The 24,402-nt window shown below is 33.1% G+C and overlaps 3 protein-coding genes across 5 annotated transcripts; all 3 read right to left on the bottom strand.

Annotated features, from left to right (window-relative positions):
* Positions 1-1,199: 1,199 nt before the first annotated feature.
* On the bottom strand, positions 1,200-9,646 carry LOC130613714 (programmed cell death protein 6-like). 3 transcript variants are annotated; one of them, XM_057435048.1, is made up of 8 exons: positions 9,582-9,646; positions 6,487-6,542; positions 6,177-6,238; positions 5,582-5,626; positions 4,167-4,310; positions 3,259-3,273; positions 2,845-2,954; positions 1,200-2,158 (listed from the first exon to the last, which is right to left on the bottom strand). In XM_057435048.1, the coding sequence occupies exons 2-8, from the start codon at positions 6,540-6,542 to the stop codon at positions 2,051-2,053; spliced, it is 540 nt and encodes a 179-aa protein (XP_057291031.1). In that variant the 5' UTR covers positions 9,582-9,646; the 3' UTR covers positions 1,200-2,050. The 3 variants fall into 3 exon arrangements, with proteins under 3 accessions (XP_057291031.1, XP_057291030.1, XP_057291032.1); XM_057435047.1 differs by lacking the exon at positions 9,582-9,646 and having other exon boundaries at positions 6,487-6,598; XM_057435049.1 differs by lacking the exon at positions 9,582-9,646 and having other exon boundaries at positions 6,155-6,238; positions 6,487-6,517.
* A 1,262-nt stretch (positions 9,647-10,908) lies between these two features.
* LOC130613716 (conodipine-P1-like) lies at positions 10,909-14,031 on the bottom strand. Its single transcript, XM_057435050.1, has 2 exons — positions 12,336-14,031; positions 10,909-11,838 (listed from the first exon to the last, which is right to left on the bottom strand). The coding sequence occupies exons 1-2, from the start codon at positions 12,549-12,551 to the stop codon at positions 11,545-11,547; spliced, it is 510 nt and encodes a 169-aa protein (XP_057291033.1). The 5' UTR covers positions 12,552-14,031; the 3' UTR covers positions 10,909-11,544.
* A 564-nt stretch (positions 14,032-14,595) lies between these two features.
* Positions 14,596-24,329, bottom strand: LOC130613713 (uncharacterized). The gene is made up of 6 exons (XM_057435046.1): positions 23,750-24,329; positions 22,701-22,790; positions 21,963-22,040; positions 21,800-21,864; positions 20,839-20,937; positions 14,596-20,318 (listed from the first exon to the last, which is right to left on the bottom strand). Exons 3-6 carry the CDS (start codon positions 21,985-21,987, stop codon positions 16,080-16,082), a joined length of 4,428 nt encoding a protein of 1,475 aa, XP_057291029.1. The 5' UTR covers positions 21,988-22,040; positions 22,701-22,790; positions 23,750-24,329; the 3' UTR covers positions 14,596-16,079.
* Between the last annotated feature and the right edge of the window lie 73 nt (positions 24,330-24,402).

Here is a 24,402-nt window from a genome sequence, read left to right as displayed (position 1 = left end):
AAGCCAATGGAAACGCTGGCTATGGAGATCGACCAGGCAGGTTTAAGAATGCGTCGAAAAGATTGGGGTAAAGACGCAGAAGCATAAGAGTATAAGACTACTTTCTGAGTTCAAACTAAATTCGATCGTTGATTTAATATCCAAGGCAATCGTAAATGGGGTTGTAAGCGACTACGAATTTAGCCTTCTATACAGGAAAAGCAGCGCTACATGGTGCTAAAAGAAAAGATGCAGCAAAAAGTAACGAGAGCGTGTGGAGCTACTCACAAGAGGTACAAAACAAGGAAAAGTGATAAGCACGAGGCATTTAAAATTTATCATGCAAAGAACCTTTGTTGTTAGTAATTTCCGAAAATTAATCTACTCGAAATTTACCTCGAAAAAATTGACGAATAGTGTGTTTGAAAAATGTAACACTTGTAAAGAGTGAATTTCAAAATAAATTGTTAGTTGAACCTTTTTTTTTAGAATAGCACAAAGCATTCCATTATTTCAAGACTCCAAGAATACGAAAAGTGGTCCATGATCAGATTCACGATTGGAAAAACGTTTTAAATTTGTGTTCACCGTTGCAACATTCACCTCGAAGAGTCCGAAGTTTGCTTTGTTGCATCGAGTAGTTTTGGTGCAAATGAGATGTTGGCAGCTGTGGAATTTAAAAATAAATGAAGATTTACCGCTGTCAACGTATGCATCAATGTCTTCTGTTATTATGAAAGTTAGGAAAAGTTTAACAACCGTGTACACACAGCTGCTGAGATAATTTTGGTTTATTGAAACCTTTTTTTTTTCATTTGACAGAAACTGTTTGCTGAATAGATGAAATTTTTTAAATTTAAAAAGTAGTCCCTTTAAAGAATCAAAAACTAGTATTTTTTCTCTTTTTCCATCTCGTGAGAAGTAAACATCAAGTGAAAGTAGTATTTACATGTATACCACTGCAACTAAATCTTGTAGGTTTCTTGTAGGTTAAAGGTTCCGTTACAGACGTATACATGTAAATTGAAACTGATATAAGTTTCTCCAGCGTTGGAAAGCACTTTCGAAGCTTCTTAGCATATTAAACCATCTTCTTTCCCGCGTTTTTATGTCGCCTGGTTAAAACAGAGCGTATTGTTAAACGGGAGGTGACTACAAACTAGACGCGATACCAATAGGAATTTATAATAAGTCATTGACTTGAATCAAATTGAAAGAGATTAACCAAATAATTTGCAATTATAACATCAATATTAAAAAATACAACTTCTATCTACAAAAAAAGAAATTAAAATTAAGAAGATACAAATATTACAAATAATAATTCAAAGTGTAAACGAAATACTAAGATAAATCATAGCTTTGGTAGAATTACTAAATACCTTCTCTGTTTTATATGTGCGTACCACATTGGGTATTTTCCACTTTACTTTCTTTGTAGATCTGTTTGTTAATGGTCATTTTCTTAAATTTCCAATGAATATTTCGGAAGTAGCGCGTTTGGGGTGAGGAGATAGCCAAAGAGCAGATACCTTCGTGAATGGAATTTTTCGCGATGATAAAAAACGCGCTTTTGCAAAAAAAAGTCTAGTGGGTCAAGAAAAAAAGAAGTTCATTTTGACAGAAACTTTAACGTTTTTAAACATAAGATAGTTATTAGGGGAATGTTTAATGCCGGAGAGAAGAAAAAGGAGACCTCTAGGATTATTCTAATTATTGAAAAATAAAAAGAATGGATATTTGTTCATGTTACGACTTGTTTTTATTGTGTATGGTTCTCCGTGTAGTCTTCGTATAGTGACTTTTTTAAAATGAAAAAAAATGAAAAAAAATTCGAGCAAGTTCGCGGAAAATACTTTTCCATTTTGTTGATTTGATACTACTGAAGAAAAAAACTTTTGCAAAAAGGGGCGAAAAATGCAAAAATTTCTGCTCTTAAAATATATAAAAATATGCGCAATAATGTCTGCTTGTTCAGGATGAATGGTTTCCTTCAATGTTGTCAGCTCACCAAATGTATCTACTGTTTGACCTCTTTTTCATGTTGACCTCACTTTCACGTGTTTTGTTTTTATTTTCTGACTTTAACAGAAATGACCATAGAAAGAAATTGTTCGTATGTGACTTCAATATTTCCTGTTCGCGTGTGATCAAACTTTTGAAATGAGTTCGTCAACATCTGAAACACAAAAACAATGTAACATACCGAAGGGGAAGAAAAAAAGCGGAATTAATGTTGCCGGATTTGGCTTTAATTCGCAGAACTAAATTTCACGTTTTGATATTTTCATCTCGCTTCCAATTTTTTTCAAAATTTAGCATAAAATTGACTTTTAAGCTAACTCATTCAAATCTTCTAATCTTCAATCCCACAATTTTAATAAACTCAATCGCAGTCCTAATTGCAAGTCCACATTTTGCACAATTCTTGCTTTATTCGCAAAATTAAAATCTGCATTAATTTCTACCGCAAACAATGTGTTCCCTTAAAGAAGAGCAAAATTACAGTACACTGTCTTCAGCTCTTCATAGTTCACAAGCAAGGTGAAATTTTTTGAAAAGCTATTCTTAAAAACACTTTTTGTGAATTTTGTGAATTTTATGGATATTGGCGAAAACTTCTGGAAAGGTCAATTTGCAAAAATTAATTCTTCGCGAAATTACTGGGAATGACTTATAAATTACTCTCGCAATTTTTTTGGAAAGACAAAAGCGTTGTTCGTTGTTTTTTTTTCAGTTTTTCTTAAAACTCGAGACATTGTGAATGCAAATGAATATTGCAGCATTTAGGACAAAAACCTATGTCCTGAAAAATCTATAAAGTCACATTTATGGTAAAGGACGACGTTAAGACAGATCACTTACTCTCACGACAACACAGAGTTGTATAAAATCATCAAAGCGGACATGGCCAGTTCCAGTGCGGTCAAATCTTCGCATTAGAACTCCAATTAAACGCTCAGATATGCGAAAACCTGAAAATTAAATTATAATAAAAAAAAAATTCTTGAACGATGCTGAAAACGACAGCAAATCTACAACATATATATTTTAAAAACCACAGACATGTTGACAAAGCTCAATCGATAAGTTTTAGAAGATTGGGATCCAATCAGATTTGTTTACTTACTGCTGCGCTATAAATTGTCTGAAATTCAGCAAATTTTTATAACTCTTTTAGGATTTTCTTGATCTGGCAGACACCATAAAACAGATGGTTTTAACTGCAAGATAACTTCATAACAATAACAACAGACGAAACATAAGTTGAAAACTCACCGAATCCCTTCATAGCTAAAATTAAAAAATAATTATCAAAATAAAAAAGACAACAAAAAAGTTCAACTTTTAGGCTTATGATTGTCTATATGTCTGACATTTCTCAGGGAGCCTCAATTGTCTAACAAAACTTTAAATACTGGCGATTTCTCAGGTGAGAACCTAGGAGATGGTTAAGAATCCCCATCATGCAATCACTGAAATTTATTCTCTCTCGAGGTACATTGATTTTTTAAATTTTTTTCCCCTTTTTTCAATATACTTAAATTTATAAAAAAAATTGTTTAATAACAAACTACTTGTAGTTATTAATATTATTGGTGAAAAATCATGTAAACAATAAAAGTTAAGAAGATAATAAGAAGGTAATAGTATACAGTCCTGCAGGAATGTAAAAGCTTTATATCTTTTATTCCATTGTACATGCATTGTAATAGTTTGCTTTTCATTTAACAGTTTTTAAGTTGTACTGTGAAATATAAAAATTAAGAAGAAAAGTACAGCTGGAATATATGTAACTATAGCTTATATGGTGCAACAAGATTTTGCAGCAACATCTAGTAGAACAAACCTCCAAAATTATTCTACTATAGATGTCCGGTCAAATGCATGACACATAAAATAAAGCAGGGTTTTATAACATTGAACTTCAGGGTACTACATATAAGCTATAGTGAAAAAATAGAAAGCCAACGTGGGTGGGGAAGAGTAGTACTTACTCGCGGTTTTGGTCTTCAACAGAAGTAACACGACCTGGTTAAATGTTCTGTTGTACTGTTTTTTTAAAAAAAATAACTATATGGCTTTACATAACACTATGAACAAAAGAATTTAGACAGAAAGTGTGTAAGAACGTAATATGAATGTTATCATCAGCTGTCTTCCGTCAAAAAACAACGCATTATTACCCGAAGAGAGTTCTTTGTGATCAATAGTTCCATCTCGATTGGTATCATAATTTCGAAACGTATTTGTCCAATCTGTCACATATTGCCACAAGCTGACAAATTCATTGAAATCGATTGTTCCATTGTTGTCAAAATCAAACAGTCCTTTAAAACACAAGTATAATATAATAATAAAATTTATAGGCAAAGAGGAGAAAATGTATGTAAAATCTCGTCCAGGTATGAGTTTCTTCCTGGGACAAGTTTTTCCGTTTTTAGTCCTCACAACTTTACACTTTCAAGGCAGGATCAAATCTCATCTCGGGTGAGTTAATCCCAATCATAAAAACAAGGATAAAATCTCATTCTGGATGAGTTCATTTCTCTGTTGGAAACAAGAACAATATCTCATACCAGGTTGAATTTAATAAAAATTGCATGCAAACACTATTATTTCATCCTGGGATAAAATTAGAAAAAAAACATGTGTAAAATCAAGTATTGTTTAGTCACAAGTTATTACAAGCTCGTGAGCTTGTATTAAAACGCAAATGTGTCCTACAAGAATGGAAATTTTTGCCTCTCTGAGCACCGACACGGGAGTTGTCGTGTGTTCGAATCTCAACTTGGTAACTATTTTTCCTTTTTTTTTTCCTTTTTCTTTTTTAAAAAGATAAGAAAAGGGTTCAAAAGCCTTATTTAACTAACTGGTAAAGTAAAGGTGTTTCCACCAAACTTTTCAAAAGTGAATGTAGGCAGAATTAACTGAATTACTGAATTTAGCAAATTTTAGGTGGGGTTTGTGGTCTTTCTTCTTCCTGGGTTCACCCAAGACGGACCCATCGAAAATTAAAATATCGAGGAATTTTCCGTTCAAGAAGATCTCACAAATCAATTTTTGAAATATAACTGCGTAGTATTATTGCGTATCTGAATAGTAAAATATGTCGTGCCTAACTTCGTAACAAAAATCACAATTTGATAGACAGCTTTTTGTAAACTTTATTCGCGAGGTTGTTTGCGTATATCATACGTCTTGTTTTTATTAAAATAAATTTTATCAATAACACATAGTATTTAGCAATATGGCGTTTTTCTACAGGAATTGATTTTTGACTTTAATGTCATTAGCTATTGGATAAATGCTAAATGCTTGTTTACTGTGACAAATTATTTCTTTTTAAAAAAACGATATTATAATTCGTAACATTCACTTCACGTTATCATATAGGAATGAGATCACTTATCCTCATCCTGGTATAAAAATATGCTGATTTCATTCTGTAAACACTTTTCATTTTATCCCACAAGGAGACACACAACCTGCCTGTGTAAATATTGTCTATAGATAATTCTCTCAAAGTGCATTGATTTCACTATCAATTTCTTAACACAATAACAATGTATACCAAGCTATAATTCAAATAAACACTTACCAACCATAAGACGTACTGTCTCGGGATTAAAAGGTGACCAGGAGCCTATAACAAATAACCCAGTAAAGATAACAAAAAGAAAACATGAAAACCCTAAAAATTAAATATGTGTGTGCGATAAATATACTTAATAAAAAAATATTATACGGTTAATGTGAAACATATGTATGTGTAAAGTAATTGATGTCTACGTGTTTTTCATAAAACGTTATAGTGATGATAACTTGAGCAAGTTTTGTATTTGTTTTTACAATTTTATCTGAGCGCAAAACAATGTTATCTTTTGCCATTTAAAAAGATATCAGCACTATTGATTACCTTTACCTGTTTGAATATCAGAGAGGGAATATTTTGTCTGCTTGAATTTGCCCAAGCACTGCTTTAATTAGAACCAAACAACAGATACACTGTCTTGTACTGTTATTCTTGAAGTAGTAAAGCATGTGCCATATTATTTAATTTTAAGCAATTTTTTCCTATTTTCTTTCACATAATTAGATGATGGGCACTTTTTTGGGATAGGACAAATGATGTGGTCTTCTAAAAAGTGACAGTACATGAAGTGCAACTTACAGAAGTGCTGTGACATACTAACCATTTTGAAGTGCTACTTGTAGTTCACTAGAGTCAATACCTCCGTCTCTATTTCGATCAATCCTAAAAAAAATTTTTTAATACAGTGATAATTGGCAGATCTCCTGGGCAAATATACCTTTTAAGGCTGACAAATATGGCATCAATTGGCTGCAGATATTTTTGAAGTACAATTTGCCAGCCTTGAATTTCACCATTAAATATTATGTATAAAAGAACTATTTGTAAGTTCTCATTTGAACAAATACCAACTACAGTAGATTCTTGATAGTTCATAAGAAAACATTTGACAATTTAGCTTATAAACATACTTCTGAAAAATATTCCATAACATATTTCTGTTAGGTTGTTGTTGATAGCCTGCCATCTAGAAGTTAATTATTTTATCTACATACAAAAAAACAAAATGTTAGTTAGAAATTATAGATTGATAATTAAGGTGGCAGTAACTCTTTTAAAACTGCTTTTTTGTTACACAATTACTACACTCGCCCATCATTTTATAGCTAATACTAAAATATTTAGTTTCAACAAATCTTTTTTAAACACAAAATCATAAATACTTATGGTAAATACAGCTCCAGTGCTACATGCCTGTAAAATTGTACAGAAATAATTACATAATTAAAGAGAAAGGTTATATAATAACCAAAAAAGATTGTATGCAACCTAGAAATTTAATTTTTATTTAACCCTCATAGTATTGCACTGTGTTAGCTTTAACTTCCAATGTGACATTGAGGCTTAGTGGTTATAATTCACGCACCAGGATTTGATTCCCCTTTGCAGTGTTTATATATGGGCGAGTAAATGTAACCATAGCCCTGGGTTAACCCAAGCTGGATAACATTTTTTATGCTAAGGATACCTAGCTTGCTTCTTAGTTAAAGTGAACAAAAAAGTTACACAGCCACCTAACCATTCTCCCTTTCTTAATGGTCAAGATCTTTTTGCTTCAATGTTCTTGTTTCACTACCGTAACAACATAACTACACCTACATTTTACCTCAATTGACAAGACTTTGCTATTTAAAAAAGAAAGTAACTCTTCAAACTTTTCCAAGCCGAACCTATTCTACAAGTAAACACTTCTTCCAACACCTCCTTTAACTACCCAACATATATCACCAAATAACAGAAGTTTTCAGCTTTCTCTAATGAGCCACTACTGTACATCATTAAAGCTGGCAATATTTATCATTAACCTTTCTCCAATACAAGTGTACCTCTTGTACCCAATGCTTAAAAGTCTGACCAAAAATTGAGTTAGTATCAACCCCTTTCCTGCAAACTTCACAAGGCAACTTTCCAACTAAGGTCATACTTAGCTTCAACACTACTTATTGTGACTTTAGGCTTGCTGCATTTATTCTAACCGTTATAGTCCTTTCTTCTTCTTCTTCTCAAACTTTTCAACTAAATTCTTCCATTGACTCTGCTATGAAAACGAAATCATTTGTATACAATAACTTCCATGGACAACCTGTTTTAAACTCCATCGACAGCGCTTCTAAGACTAAAACAAAGAACAAAGGACTAAGTACAAAGCCCTGATGTATACATCAACAATTACACTAAATTCATCAATAAGTGAACTGTTAATCCTGAAACGACTTCTAACATTGCTGTACATAGATCATAGATTATACCATCTTAACTAACCACTTATCCACACATAATTTTCTCCTGCAGCCTTGCCAATCTTCATTGTCCTAATAGCCTCCACTAGCCACTCCGTCTTGATCTGTATAGCTGGCCTTTCTACAACATCATCATTAGGCAAATTATCCTCTTCCCAATCAAATTCAGTGTTAAGTAAACTCTGATAATAACTTTTCCAAGCTGTCCAAAACACCTTCATCATTACGTAATATACTTCTCACCTACAACATTTTGATTATATATTCTTCTTCATTTCTTGAACACCTCATTGCACTGGTCTTCCCTTCTTAACAAATCTGCAAATCTGATTTTTTTTGCTTCTGCTTTTACCTTAACACTGATGAATGATTCTTTGAAAATTCTTCGAATTAGTCTAAGTACTTTCAACATTTTCACTATCACATTGACCATTGTAGGCCAATTGCTGAACTTTTGCACATATTTTCTTGCTACATCTCTTCCTTCAGTTTCCAGACTTAATGACAGGGCATGTACTTTTGCTTGGCTTCTTTAACACTCTTAAAGATAATATCACAAACCAGCAACCTATGCTGGGAAACACTCTCTTACCCCTCCTTCTAGTCTGAATTTTTAACCAGGAAGTAATCTATAAGCATCTGACACCACCACCTGACTTATATATTATCAGCCTGTACTCTGCCTCTTATTAAATGTCTTGCAAACCACTATGTCTGCTATTGACTCATCATAAAACTTATCTATATCTTCCTCACTGAGTCCACACTGTGGAGCATAAACTGACATAAAAGTGGCAATTCTATTATACTTCTCTATACACCTAATATATGCTAGCTTTACAAACTTTGTCCCAACAATACTTTTTTATGCTGTTCTATGGTCTTCTAGTTGGCATACCAAAATCATAAGGTTGCTTTTTCCTCGATTCAGATATTTTTATCATTGTCTTACAGAATAATCTACTATGGGTCTGTAGGGTAAAACCCACTTATTTAATTCTAATCATTCATTTATTGTATATATAAAAACAAAAAAGAAAAATTTTACACACACTACTTAATAACTCTCTAGCGTAATTATTCAACTCTCAAAAGTGTAATTATCTAACTTTTAAAAGTATATTTATTCACGGTTTTTCTATATTTTTGCATTCAGTTGTTGTTCAAAACACGTAAGACATATGAGAGAATTCAAAGTTTCTTTCAACTAATTTTCAAGGAGTCAAATAAAAGTTTAAATTCAAATACCACTTATTTTGGTTCATGCACAATCTCAAGTAAGCATGTGGCCATCCGTGTGAGCATATATTCACGTTACAAATGATAGTCATTCTTATCAATTATCTAACAAGGTCAGAACTATCAAACTATGGCTTGTGTAATAATTTTGACCTTGCTTATTTTACTGATGGGGATTATAAGAAAACTTGTCACTGCCTGATTTGCACTGCTTCAAACTTTTTAACTTTTTAATAGGCAGCATGAACTCATATTCTGCAAGCCAATATTGTGAGCATCTTGGGTTGGTTGCTTATTTTTACAATTTCCAAGGGACTTATCTGGCAAAGTTGCAAAATTTGAGCAAAATAAATACTTTTAGCTGGAAACTTCTTTTGTCATGAGAGGAAAGCTTCAGCTAGTTTTAAAATAGCCTTACATTTTAAAAAAGAGAAGAATAAAGTTAGATAGGGTAATTCCAGTGGCTTTTGGGTCTTGTGATTCTAAACGTAAGCTACCTATTATCAATTTCATTAATTCCTACACACCTGTCTTTTAGCTTGCTAGCTAGGTAACCTTTGTAAACAATGGCAAGTCATCTATAGATGAAGCTTAAACACTCTAGAATTGTGAAACAATTAACAGGGTATACGTTTGAAATTAGTGAGGTTTACCACATCAAATAACCATCAGTTAGCTAAAAGCTAAAAGCTACACGACAAGCCCTGCTGATATTACACTTCCGTTTTCTTGTGCATTTTTTGCGGTATCCGAATTTGCTCTCCTACCCTGTTGTTACTGTACATTCTGGAGTTTCCCCCACTCGCGTTAAATCGAACGAAAACCCCAACATTTTGTTCTCGTGTATGAAACGCAAGAGCTTTTAAAGTCAAAAAATATAACGCGTTGCAAGTTACCATATTGCTATGTCTTTATGACACAATGATATGCGTTTATCACATTATATGCTTCCACTTTTTCGTTTAATGATGCAAACCAACCAAAACTTTATATGCCTAAGTTTTACATTACAATTTCTACTATACCTACAAAAGCTATAAAAAAATGCAATCTTATAAATCTTTCTGTATTATAAGATAGGTTCATTTCCTTATACCATGCCAACTTTTTAAAAATATTTATATTTACAGGACGGTCCCTGTATAAACATTGTATAAACATTCAAAAAATGAAAAATAAAAAAATATAAAAAATTATATTTTGTTCTCCTCAAAAATAAATTCAATAAAAATTAATAGCATTGTGATAGATTAAGGAAAGTAATTTTTAAGAGTATGTGCAATAATTACCATGCCTCCACATGCTGCGGTAAACTTTGTCGACGGCAGCTGTTTTTTTAGACCGATTTTCAAAACGTACTAACAACTCCATCAAAAAGTCATACATAGTCATTGTTCCTAACATACTTTCAACATAAAAACTGACAACCCCATAGAAGGGACCATGTTTAATCAACAAAAGTCACTTCAACCAGTTCAAAACCAAAGCATGGTAATATGTGGAAATCTATTGATTATGTGGTATTTGGGCAAAAACTAAAAATCACAACATAGTGTCAAATCTTGTTCTATTTGTCATAGAAGTAAGCTAAAATTTATTTTAAGTATATAAAATGTATATTAGATATTTATTTATTTACAAGGTTCTATATTTATAGGTATTTAAAACAATGCTTTTAAACAATGTACGTAGTGTTTATGTTCTAAGCAGGATTTCCACGAGGTGAATTCGGCGGCGAAATGCTTTAATTTTATTTCGAAAAATTCGCTTCGACGAAAAGTTTTTGATGGCGAAACCAATTAAAACGCAACCATAAGTACTTATTTTGAAAACGCTTTTCTGGCAAGGGTTGAAAACAACTGTTTCGTTTTTCACATTAATATTTATTTTCGGTATTTTAAATTCGCTACGTTTTTTTTTTCTTTCTAGTGGAAATCAAAAATATATCTCCGCCGAATTCGCTTCATGGAAACCCAACTTTACATTTGTTCTTTAACATAAATAACAGAATAAACAACACGTAAAAAAAACACTGTGTATTTCAGGTATAGATTTGGATTGCAGTTAAGTACATCAACAGTGGGACCTCTAAAACAATACGCCATTGACATACGCCATTTTTCATTTTCGGTACTGTAATGTAGCTTTATAATATCTTTTTGTTTCTACTTTTTAAACAGTAGGTTACATTTACTATACTTTCATGCGCAACTTATTGACAAGAATTCCTCTATTCCTGCTTTTTTGTTTTTGTGGCTATCGTCACGTCACAAAGCACAGACTTCGGGCCAAAATTATTACCAATTCATTATCTCATTGACTTTCTGAAGCAATTAAATCACCTATCCTCTTCTGCAAAGCCTTTTGTATGCCTATTTGAAATTCAACTGTTTGGTATAGCGGCTTGAACATCTTCGAGGACTGTTGTGCACAGTCGGATAAAATTTTTACACTTTAATATATTTAATTTCAATTGATTTCGTGTTAATATTACACTGTTACATTAAACTTTGGATTACCGTGTTTGTCTGCGCATGTGGACAGACAATAATCATGTTCTTTTCGATCAAAATGAGAGTCAGCAAACAAATGAACACCTTCGTAATATATTTTAGCTGATGTTAAACACTGACTCTTTGTGCTACCTATTTTGTTAATCGTGTTCCACAGATTTAGGAAATAATCTAGCACCGATCGTCTTGTTCTTAAATGTTCGCAGATTAGTTTCATGTTTTTATAGAAAGCTTCATCGCACTGTGCACGTGACCAATTATAATGATAACCCTAAAAGTGAGAGAACAAAACTCATACAAGTAAAACAAATAAGCAATAATGACGGTGAAACAGACTTGTCGTATGGTTCTTTTAAGCCCATATAAAAAAGCACAAAGCAGGCCCTGGTACGTAGTTGGGCAGAAAAGTAAAAATGGCCTTTGCAAAAAGATTACTTTAGACACGCGAAATTTTACACGAAACTTTACACACAAAACTTTTACACACAGCTTTACACACGAAACTTTACACGCGAAACTTTTACACAAACCTTTACACGCGAAACTTAACACGCGAATTTTTTTACACGAAACTTAACACGCAAAACTTTACACACGAAACGTTACACGCAAAACTTTACACACGAAACTTTTAAAAGTAACGCAAAATTTTTGGCTTTGAATTTCTTAAAAATGAACGACAAAAAAATTTCAGGGTACATTAACATTTACAAATTTGAGCGCAAATTTTTAAATTTTAAGAAAAATAGCAATTAAAACATGACTTACACATCCGTAGCAGATATCGTGTCTGTTACAAGCAGGAGTAAACTCTTTCTTGAAAGGTGCAGGAATAACTGACGGTACCGAACAACCGTCAGCAAATTTGTCAGCAGAACATGAAGCTGGCCTTCTATCAACATGCAAAGAAAAAACTTGTATTATCAACAACACACAAAATATCCAATGCTGTATTAAAATTTTGAATACTTCACGCTGATCCATTTCCGCAACTCCATCCTGGTTTGATCAACAACTTGATTAAATACAAGAATTTTTACAGTTAATAGAACATCCAGTTTAAGTTAGATTCGCTCTGTTATATCTTGGATTGTATTCTTTCCTCCAAGGTTATATTTTTTATCAAAATATGTTTCGAACTTCTCTCGCAACGCTCTGATTTTCCTCATTTTCGGCATGATTCGAAAAGATATGAATAATTTATGAGTAACCAGTTTTTTTTTGCGAATTGTATTATGCTAAAGTTGTAAATTCAAATCATCAGTAGTCTCCAATTTAATATGGTTACATACAAATTGTTTCTAGTAACTTTGTCAACGCCCAACTACCACAGCCCGAAGGGTTTTTTTCCAGTTCATCCATTGGTTAAGCTTACTTTCTATCTGGCGTTAAATTAGTTTTGATATTTAGTCTGCGCCCTAATCGAAATTAAAACAGGTGCGCTAATTATTCATCGACGTTTCCAAAAAGTAACTCCATTTATAGAGCAACCTGTTTAACGCGAATTTACGCCAGATGGAAACCAAGCTTTAACAACGCAGCAGCAGTTTCTTTGGTTACCTAACGTGCAAGGTAACGTGCAAAGAACGCGTAAGGTAACGTGTAAGGTAACGTGCAATGTAACGTGTAAGGTAACGTGCAAGGTAACGTGCAAAGAACGCGTAAGGTAACGTGTAAGGTAACGTGCAATGTAACGTGTAAGGTAACGTGCAAGGTGCAACTGCGTGACCACGCTTACACTCAATCACTACAAAATATTTGGCAGTGATACGTCTTGGGTTTGTTTTCATATGAAGGTAAACATTTCTCATCAAGTTTACTGCAGAAGGTTGAAAACCAAAACTGTGTCTGTTGTTTTTATGTACTCTTTTGTTCATCTCTATATTGTCGCTTGGGCCTTAAATGATAGGAAAAGATGTGAAAAACGAGAAGCTTCAAAATTCGCTGATATGTTTTTCACTGATTTGAAAGTTTTGCCTATCAACCGGGCTCGAAGACATATTTTGATATTAAGCCTTCCTTCCTTACTTAAAGAATTAAAACCCTGCGTATGAATTACGCAAGAAACTTGTTGATTTAGATTAAGCTAAAATTTTGTAGATTTGTTAAGAAGGTAAAATTTTGAACTCATTGATTCTCGGATATTTAATAACCGATGAGCTCTCAAGCGTGAAAGGAAAGAAATCCAGTGATAAAGTCGTTTTTGTTACCTTTAACTAGACGTAGATGCTCTAATAATTAAAACCCTGCCTCTATATAACGCCCGCCTCCAATTGCGCCTCCTTCACTAAAAATCTAGAAAACTAATTAAACTCTCAGGGAGTCTATTACTCGTTTAAAAAGCTGAAGTACAATACATTCACAATAGTGACACACCCAATTCTGATCTTTAATTTACATTTGAAAAAACCAAAGTGGTGTATGCTACTTGGCCTGTGACCACAAACCAGTCTTAAAAAACCTTTAGAACACAAGAAAAACTTAAGATGTTTAAACAGGCTAGATGTAAAGGCGCTTAAATAAATGCAATATACATAAAAAATGATAAAAAATGTTTGTATTTGACAAGTTAGCAACTTTTTCTAAATATTAAACATTCACACATTATTTTTGTGCATTGCCGGTGCATTGCGCTTAGATGTAATGGTCTATTGCAATGCTGGTTCGAATCCCCCTAGGACAGATTTTTTGAAAATAAAATTTGCGAAATCAAACTAGCTTGATGAATATGCTTCCTGATTTCAGGCTAAAAAACAACCAAAAATGACGTAGTTACACGCACGAAATGCACGAAACAATGAATTATAAACTCAAATTTTCGCTCCCGAACTTGCGTTTCAAACACTAATTTAAAATCTCAACGATGCTAGGAAGTTAAACAAAAGAATACAAATCCAGAAAATATCGTTATTTAAAACTAATGAAGAAAATTGAAGAAGAGTTTCAAGGAAGTCTGGAAGTTCTGGTATTAAACACGTGAACGCATTGACGCTTCGAAAGTGCGGGAAATCGGTATAATAGGCAAGTGTATCGTAAGAAAATGTATTGTAAGCAAGCATGTCGTCAGAAATATACATCAACAGAATTTTAACAAAACAACAATAAAACCAACCAAAAATAAACAGTGTGCGAGAACATTTCAAATTATTCGATTCGCTGTAGATCATTTCGGTACTTTTACGCTACAATCATTTCTACGAATAAGCAGTCTAGATTGTAAAAGAAGTAGAAGCCCTAAAGAAGACCAATACTAAAAGCGATGCAAAAAGGCGCCAAAATAAGCACATTTTTTACAAAAGAATAAAAAAAGAATCTTATCAAATATATATAATAAATACTGAAAGTTTCTCCGTAATATAAATATATAAATATCTTTCTCAATATAATCACTTTATAAAACATCTTTACTCAAGTGTAAAATATTTTCGTTTGTTAACTTCGAAAAAGTTCATACAGAATTATTCATTCAAGATTCCTGAATGACTATTTAGAATTACACATTTATTTTTATGACCACTCTCGACCATTCTTGGCCAGATCTACATCAGAAAATACCTACATGCAAGTAACTTTCATGAAACTTTCTCTGTGCACAAAAAAACTTCAAGTCCGAGTCGTGTTTGGCGTATGGTGACAAAAAGTCCAATACGAACGTTAAACTAAAAAAAAGATTTTGGCTCCGGTTTTGACTTTTTTCCGATGTGAAACGCTCCGGTGTTACGTTAGAACCGGCATAGTAAGTGTCAAAAAGGTTATAGCACTGACATACGGCACTCGACAATACTCCTCAGAATCTATACGGTACCTAAACTAACACATTGTAAATTCGGTATTCCAAAACTCTTTAAAAAACTATGTAATCTGGTCTTTATTTAAAATAATTGACCTGTAAATATATAAACATAAAAAATAGGTGAAATGAAAATCTAGCTAAAAATATGCAAATACTAGCTAAAAATATGCAAATATATCTAGCTAAAAATATGCAAATAAAACTAGCTAAAAATATGCAAATATATCTAGCTAAAAATATAAGTATATAAAAAATATGCAAATACAACTAGCTAAAAATATGCAAATATAACTAGCTAAAAATGACCGCAAAACCCCATAAAGATAGGACTAATTAGTTAAAAAGTAAAAACTATACAGATAATAAGAAAAACAACATGGCAAGAAATATTTCATCTGTCCTTGAGTTGCGCGAAATTGCAGGGTTTTTGTCAAAAGATTCAAATTCCAACTTCCTTACCTAAATTTTATGTGGATAGGCTGGCTTAAATCCTAAATATACATCCGTATCTATGTTTACGAACTTAAATGCTTGAAATGTCTAATTTATATTAAAGGTAGCCTTCCATTTGAAATATAATTTACGAATGTCTGAAACATCATTTAGAATTATGTTTCCAAAAGAAAAACATATGGTTAAAGAACAAAACAAAACAAATGATTAATAACAGTTGAAGAAAAAATAAATCATAAAAACGAAATTCATAGGAAATAACACGGTCACAGAATATTAACTCCATCTTTATTCGCTTTTCTTCTTAACTCGTACTGTGTATTCAGAGGTATAGAAAATTCTTGAATGTTACCGCTAGCCAAGTTCCTTTGTTTCAGCCAGTAATTTGTGGCATCCTTCTTGAGTAATCGAGTCCAAGGCAAATCGCAATATCTACTTTCTTTCTCTGACGGTGACGTACAAGACTCAATTTTATTGTTGATGGATCGAGTCTGGCTTCTTTTATTTAAACTCGTTTTGTCTCGATCATCACTGACGTTATCATCACAAAACATTACTTCATCCCGTGAGTGATTATCGCGTTGCAAGTTATCCTGGTTTATAATTTCATCAGAGTTTACAGGATTCACATCCGTGGCTAGAACATCCTTCGTTATGTTAAGCGGGTTGCATTCCACGTTGGTAATTACACCGGTCGACGAGTTTGATTTAAAATTTTCACATCCATTAGCAATCAGAACTTTTTTTGTTTCTAGTGCTATGCAGTTTGGCAAATCAGAGTTTACAGAATTAACATCAGTGACGAGGGCATTCTTCGCTATGTTAGGCGGGTTGCATTTAACGTTGTCAATTACACCGGTCGACGAGTTTGCTCCCAAATTTTTACAGATATCAATAACAAAGCTTTTGTATTCCCTACCTCGCCTTGTGGTTGAGCTCTGTATGACGTCATATGTCAAGATTTTACTTTTTTTAGGCTCCGCAGAAGAAGAGAGTAAATTTTTCCTATCAACATTTATGGTTTTATTTGATGATCTCTCTTGCTTCCATTTTTTTGTTTTCCTTATTAATTTCAATCCCTTTTTGGCTCTCCCTACGGCTTTTAAATTCCTTTTTCTCCCTTCTGATTTTTTCTGACCCTTCATTGATGTTTTTAAAGCTAGTTTTTTCTGGCCACTAACGCAGTCATGTTTATGCACAGAAGAAATGCTACAGCCCAATTCACTTCTTAGACTTTTACCACAATTTCTTTTAATTCTTGTTTTTGCGAAATCTTGTTCTGACGTAATCATATTGCCGTCACGTGATGTTTGTTCTGCTATGCTGGTCTCAATTTCAGTCTCCACAATTTTCAAAAGTCTTGTTTTAAGGTTTTTACCCATCGTGTGACTCTTCGTTAGAGTTTTTTTCACTTCTTTAACAATAGGAACAGAGCTGTTCTTCTCTTTTTTTATCGTGTTTTTACTTTCCCCTGATAAAGCAGGCTCATCTAGCAATTTTCTACCCTTTACATTTTCAGCCAACTCGTAGTCCGTCAATGTAGTCGGTTTTTTACGCCGTCGTTTACCGTACACTATCGCTTGAATATCAACAGCTTTATCAATGATAGGACTTTTCTTTCTTTTACTTCGCGGTTTCTGTAGAACTGGTGTACTGTTATTGTTGATATAACACTTGTTCAATTCGTAAGGTGTGTTTTCTGAAAGATCATATGGTATAGAGGCAACAGGATTAACGTCTTCCTTAGCAAGGTCTTGTCTACTATCGCCTGACTCAATCACATCAGCAATTTTACAACAGTCAGCAGCGGGCGTAGCTGCGCCTGTACTATATGCCGATAAAGTAAAACAAGATTTTGAAACTTGTTCGTTCGTTTCTGTGTATGACATATGATTATCAGAGTCGTACACTTTCTCGTTGGCCAGTAAATGTTCAAAACCTGCTAGTGGCAAAATCGGCTCATTATCAAGTGGAGACCACTTCACGTCCTGAAAAGGTGTCAGTTCTTTATGACCACCAACGGTTTTCTTGCTGTCTTCGACTTTATTCCGTTTACAATACGTTTTATCGTGATACTGAAACTGTCTTCTATGAGAAAAGGTTTTGTCGCAGTATTTACAATACAACGCAGACAAAACGTTGCTTGCACTCTCCACCGCACTCTCCACCGCACTCTCCAACGCACTTGTCGTCGTACGCTGATTTGATATGCTCTCAGTCTGAAAGGTTCCATGTGCTATTTGCATCTTCTCCAAAGGGCTTAACTCTGCTCTGCTTTTATAAACGGGATCAAATTCAGATAGGAGCTGGTGATTTTTAAAGATGGTTACCGATTTGATACTTTCATGCAACGATACCAAACTATGTGTCACGTTATTATAGCTTATTTTTAACGGTGTTGTTGTTGTTATAATTGGTGAGCACGTACTAATTGTGTCTGCTTCCGATTGCTGCAAAACAAGAGACTGAGACAACTTATCCAGTATGATATTCTGCGTAGCTTTTGAAAGCGTTTTCCAACTCAGTTTTGATGGAGATTTTTCTTTTAACACAGCTCTGCCGTCGAAAACAGAGTTTGGTACTATGAAAATTGGGCGTGACTTGGGATTTGATATTATACTGCTACCCACAAGACTAAGTGAAGTAGGTACATTCTTTTGAGAAATGGGTGATGCGAATTGCGAATTTATAGATCTTTTGATGGGTGCTGATATTGAGGAAGACACGGAAGCAGTCGATCGTAATTTCCGTTTAAAAACGCCCAAGTGCATTGATTGTGCGCAAGATTTAGCCGTGGAAGTACAAATTGATAGTTTCATACCTAGCTCCGTATTTTTTGATAAGCCAATGTTTACATGTCCTTCTTTATACATTGAAGACGTGTTTAATTGAGAACTTTCACCACATATAGAAACACAATCCTTTATTACATGCGAAGTCGTGGACAGTGTTGAAGAAACAGCTGCTTTCATTAAACACTCTTGTATTTTACCATGGCTCCAAGTGGTAATGAAACCTGATTCTGCATTGCTTCCCAGTATATTAGTGCAAACATAATCATGGTCTGGTGAGACATATAACGCTTCAGAGTAATGATTGGACGACACCATACTTCTTTGTATTACCAGCGCTGTAAGAGAAGATGCAGGAAATGTAGACTGCATTAATGAATTCTGTGGTAAGGATGAAATTTGGAAGTCAATAGTTCCACCATGTTCAGTTTTTTGAGTTTGAGAATTTTGTGTACTTATTTTGATCGGTATAGTATTGTCTTTTACTGGCTCTACATTCTTGTTGTGTTGCAATCTTTTGGTAGGTGTAACGTTCTTTTTAACCGGGGGTGTATTTGTGTTGTGTTGTAATCCTTTAGTTGGTGTAGCATTGTCTTTAACCAGTGGTGCATTTGTGTGGAGTTGTAATCTTTTGGTTGGTGTAGTATTGTCTTTAACCAGCGGTGCATTTGTGTTGTGTTGTAATCCTTTAGTTGGTGTAACGTTGTCTTTAACCAGCGGTGCATTTGTGTTGTGTTGTAATCCTTTAGTTGGTGTAGCATTGTCTTTAACCAGTGGTGCATTTGTGTTGTGTTGTAATCCTTTAGTTGGTGTAGCATTGTCTTTAACCAGTGGTGCATTTGTGTGGAGTTGTAATTTTTTGGTTGGTGTAGTATTGTCTTTAACCAGCGGTGCATTTGTGTTGTGTTGTAATCCTTTAGTTGGTGTAACGTTGTCTTTTACCGACGGTGTATTTGTATTAAGTTGAATTATTTTGGTCGGTGTAGTATTGCCTTTCACAGGCGATGTGATCATGGTAGGTAGAACATTCCCCTTGGCTTTTGTCGCAATGAGTTTTAGTGGTGAAAAATTTGTGTTATGCCCTTTGTTCGTTGTTACACTTGCTTTTAATGGAAAAATACTTGTGCAGTTTGGTATATTTCCGTTAATTAGAGTAGCGAAGGCTTTAGGAATATTTGTGGTGTTCTGCATATCCCTATTCATCGATGTTGCTTTTGATGGTATTATATTTGTTTTATTTAGTTCAACTAGCTTCATACAAACTAACCATGGTGAACTATGCGTGTTGTTTACATTTGCATCGGTTGTTGTCACTGCAGGTTTATTTGTGTCATTGGCAATATTTCTTATGGTTAGCGTTGCATTTGACATTAATGTATGTATATTGGTGTCGTTCTGCATGCTACCATTTGTTGTAGCACCAGTATTTAATTTTAGTTCATTGGTGCTGTTTCGAATCTTGTTTTTACTAGGTAGAATATGCGTGTTATATTCCATATTTTTATTCTTTGGTGTCAGATTGGCTTTGGACAGTGGTATATTTCTGCTTTTTGGTGTCGTATTGACTTTTAATGTTGATATACTTGTGTCATTCTGAACATTCCCTTTGGTAGGTATTGTCCCCACATTTGAAAGACCAATAACATTCGTATGTGATTGTCCTTGGGTTTTATTTGATTTGATATTTCCTATGTCTTGACCAGCAGCACGTTCCTAAAACGTTTTTTTGCTTAGCTAAATAGGTTATGGTAAGAACATACAATCATTTTATTTTGGTCCGATAATAAAATCAAAAACCATACTCAATTTTGTAATCTTATTTATGACATTAAATCAACAAATATGAATCGATATTAAACAAAAACAGAGACTAAATCTCACAGAAGACTTCTTAAAATTAATTCTTAAAAGCTAAAGTGCAAACATTAGCACCAAAAGAAGTCCGAATACCAATATTCCAACTGATAAGTTTGATATCAAAGTTAGTCTTAAATAAAAGAACATATCAAGATTGGAACAGAAGTATCCAGTAATCAAGATAAAATACTTCAGGTATAACTAAAAAATTTTTTAACAAAAAACTGCAGTAAAGAGACAAGAAGATAAAAGATGAAATAAAAACCTATACAATAGATACTTAACTGTAATGAAATTCATACCTTTCCTAATGACACATAAAAACATGATTATCTTTAGTGATAAAAGAATCAACAATCCGAAAAATAAATCCTACCAGAAATGAGCAGACAATATCCGGGCCGCATATCTTAAGTGCTAGCGCCGATGTCAACCAGGTATTCTGCCATTTGACTTCAAAATATAAACCACCATTCTAAGAAAGGATGTCTCTTTTAGGCATCTTTACCTTTTTATCAATAATACAAAAGTTCAGTTTCTTCTTTCGAGCTACTTTGTTTAAAGTATTTGGAACAGCAGGTGAGTTAGGTGATACAATAAAGCCACTACTATAGAGTAAGCTAGAACAGAGTGTCTAGCAAATTTATTGAAACACCAAGGATCATTCAGGGTCAATTACCACGTATAGCCAATATCGTGACTTTTGTACACATTGAAAGTACAAGTATAAATAGTCCATTCCATTAGTTTCGCGAACGAATTATTACAAAATTTTCACGGTTTTATTGGTTGTTTAAAAAAAGTAATCTAAATTTCAGGGTTCCTAAGGCCACCAATGTTTTTTGTTTCGTAAGCAGTTTTTTCTTTTTATTCTTTAGTCTGAATTAACCAGTATATAGTTAGATTCACGTTGAAATTACTGATGTTCAAAATTCAAGTTCAATAATTTTTTTAAAATAAGCATTATTGAGCTTGATCATATGTGTATTTTCATAAGCATATTCCAATAAATCTTTTTGTCATTAAGCATAACCTGAACATAGTTTGAGCCTAAAAAAGTACTTTTCATAAGCATCATTAAGCCTCATTTTGGAATTCCAATTGCTTATAAAAATATGTATTTAATGAGATAAAAAAAAACTCTTTTACTGAATAGTTAGGTGAGCGTGAGCTGCTTAACTATTAAAATTTTTGACCTGGAAGAGGAACTCAATTTTTTGAACAAAATCTCGATCTCACTCTTGGCAATTCGGTTGCTTTTCAAAAATCAATAAACAATTTTCTTTACAGCATAAATTAAGATAAACAAGTAAGTTCCATACGCAAAAATTACTAACTATTATTCTTTTGTTGACTATTTCTTTTGCAAAAACTTTAAAACCATCCATTTCACTGCTCATCGCTAAAAGATAAAAATACATATTAAATGATGAATAAGGCGATAAATGTTGTAAAGTGCATTATCAAAGAAAGAAAAAGAAAAAAATGCTCCTAAAATACCTTGTTCGACCATAGTTCTGTTCATTTGAAAGCATCAAATATCATTTACCAGTTAAAATCTGTCTGGTAAGGACTAAGCTAAAAAATTTAAATTTTAGATAGGTTCTACTGTTAAACACAATACATATTTCTGAAAAAAGTCCTAAGATATGGATATAGACCTTCAGACTTTCCAAATCATGTTAGCACTCAGCAATTACCGAAGCAAATGCTGACACGTTAACAAAAAAGTCCTCCTTTCAACTAGATGTAACTTGAACTTATGAACTCTAAATTGAAAGTTTGTTTCTGCATGGAAGCGTGCAATTGCAAAATAAAATATATATTGCAGACTTGAAACACAAGTTTGCTGAAATGAAACAGGCAAATGGCACTTGACGCCAACAACTTTTTATTGATGTACATTAAAGAAAGGCTTTCCAATTCAACTTACATTAAACAACATACGGAAAAATATAGATTTGTGGTTTTTCAAAATTCCCAATGTTTTCGGGAGAATTTTATGCAAACACACATCCAACAAGGTTGCAAGCAGCTAATACAGACAGCAAGGGTTTTAGGTGTTACAAAATAAAAAGAGCTATTTATAGAGAAACGATTTGGACAATTTGAAAAATTCTGACCAGATTTATTATATTTTATTTTTTTAGCTGTGTAGACACCCTATAACTAAATGATCTTTGCCAAAAGATAAAACTATGAACTATTAATCCTTATTATAAAACATAGTGTGCATACCTTATAATATAGACTTTAAATCCTGGTGAATTTCTGCTGTGACTATTTTTTTGTCATCATATTTTATACATAGGTTTCCAGTGTACTTCTCTAAAAATCATAACAATAGTCATGAAACTGTAATTTAAGAAATTACTAATTATATAAAATTAAATTCCTGCAAAATTTGGGTTAGGGATTTTTATATTTTCATCCCAAAAACATCTGGCTTCAGAGCACTGATTTGCTCTGATGCAGCTTATTCAGTCCTTACATTGGAACAGTGCCAGATTTGCATACTTTTTCTTCGCATTAACACCCTTGCCTAAAATAAGAAAACATGGCCCGGCGGAGCTGCAGGGCTAAAGCCCCCCAGAAGTGATGTTTATTTTATAAGGTTATCATGTGTTTTAATCAATTAATTGATCAATACATACATATGCTCTGTATGAGATCAACAATGCTTCCAGCTCGTTTCAACTCCATGTCAATTCTCAATTTCCAAAATGATAGGACTAACAAACTAGACCTGATCTAAATTGTCAACGCATTTGTTCAATCGGACGACAACAGAAAGCGATTATTTGGAAAATTTACAAAGGAGGACTGGTAGTTATCATACATTATAGCCTTTCTCTGCATTATCTTTATTTTGCTTCGATGTTACTATTGCTTATTTTGAAAATATATCTTACATAAAATATAGTGTTTCTATATTTCTATATAAAACCTCCTGCATTTTGTAGAGGTTTTCAAGCGCAATATTTCGGAATTTGAAGTATGTTTTAGCCAATCTAGAGGGCCAAAAGTTTGAAAGAATTTTTAGCCCACCGGCCCCAACAATGCTTGGGCCTCCTTTAATGCTCAATAGTTTAGCCCCTCCACTTTCAACATTGCTCTGCCGGGCCTGGAAACTGTAGTAAAAAAATATAGTTTGACAATTTAGTTGAAAATTGCCTCATGTAAAATTCAGTTATTATATAAAGAGTTTAATGTAATTCAATTGAATAATTACTGCATAAGTAAAAGTTGTTCTGGTTTTTATCAACTTTAAAGTAAATAAAGTTCACCTTGAATAATGTTCACTTTTTTGATTTCTTCATTTCCGTAAATAAATCAACATGAAATAAAACAAAATGGAAAAAACTATTACTCCAAAAATTTTGGTGTGACATAACTTTCAATCTTGATTTAATCTTAGAATTTATTTCTAGACAACTTCTTGACAGAAAGTTTGTTGTGCCGAAACTTTTAGGAATTATATAACGTATGTATATATACTGAAGGCTTGGAAACAACATAATACAACACTTTTAGACTACCAGCAAAATGTTCAGGTTTTTAATCCAATCTAAGGAATGTTTAAAGATAAGTGTTATAATATTATAGTTACTTTCAGGTTATTTTCAGATTAAAAAAAGTGAAAGTTTGATCACAACGTTCAGTAATGTATAATGAAAACAAATTAAAAAATATGAAAATTCAGACAACTGATTTACATAGCGTCTTACAGAAAAGGTAGACACTAAGATGATTTCACTAAGAAGATTTCACTAAGATGAACTGGTTCTAATGTCCCCTTGTGTTTTCGTGCACATCTTAGGGTAGGTGTGCTGTTTTTTTATTTTGTAACATTAAATTATATGAACGTTTGACAATTTTGGCTAACTATGACAAATTTTGACTAACTACTGTGGGAGAAAGTTATATATGCTTTTTCCAT

The sequence above is a fragment of the Hydractinia symbiolongicarpus genome, chromosome 11 (assembly GCF_029227915.1).
Source record: "Hydractinia symbiolongicarpus strain clone_291-10 chromosome 11, HSymV2.1, whole genome shotgun sequence".
NCBI lineage: Eukaryota > Metazoa > Cnidaria > Hydrozoa > Anthoathecata > Hydractiniidae > Hydractinia > Hydractinia symbiolongicarpus.
The sequence above is the reverse complement of the archived record's forward strand: the minus strand, read 5'-3'. Positions and strand labels throughout refer to the sequence as shown.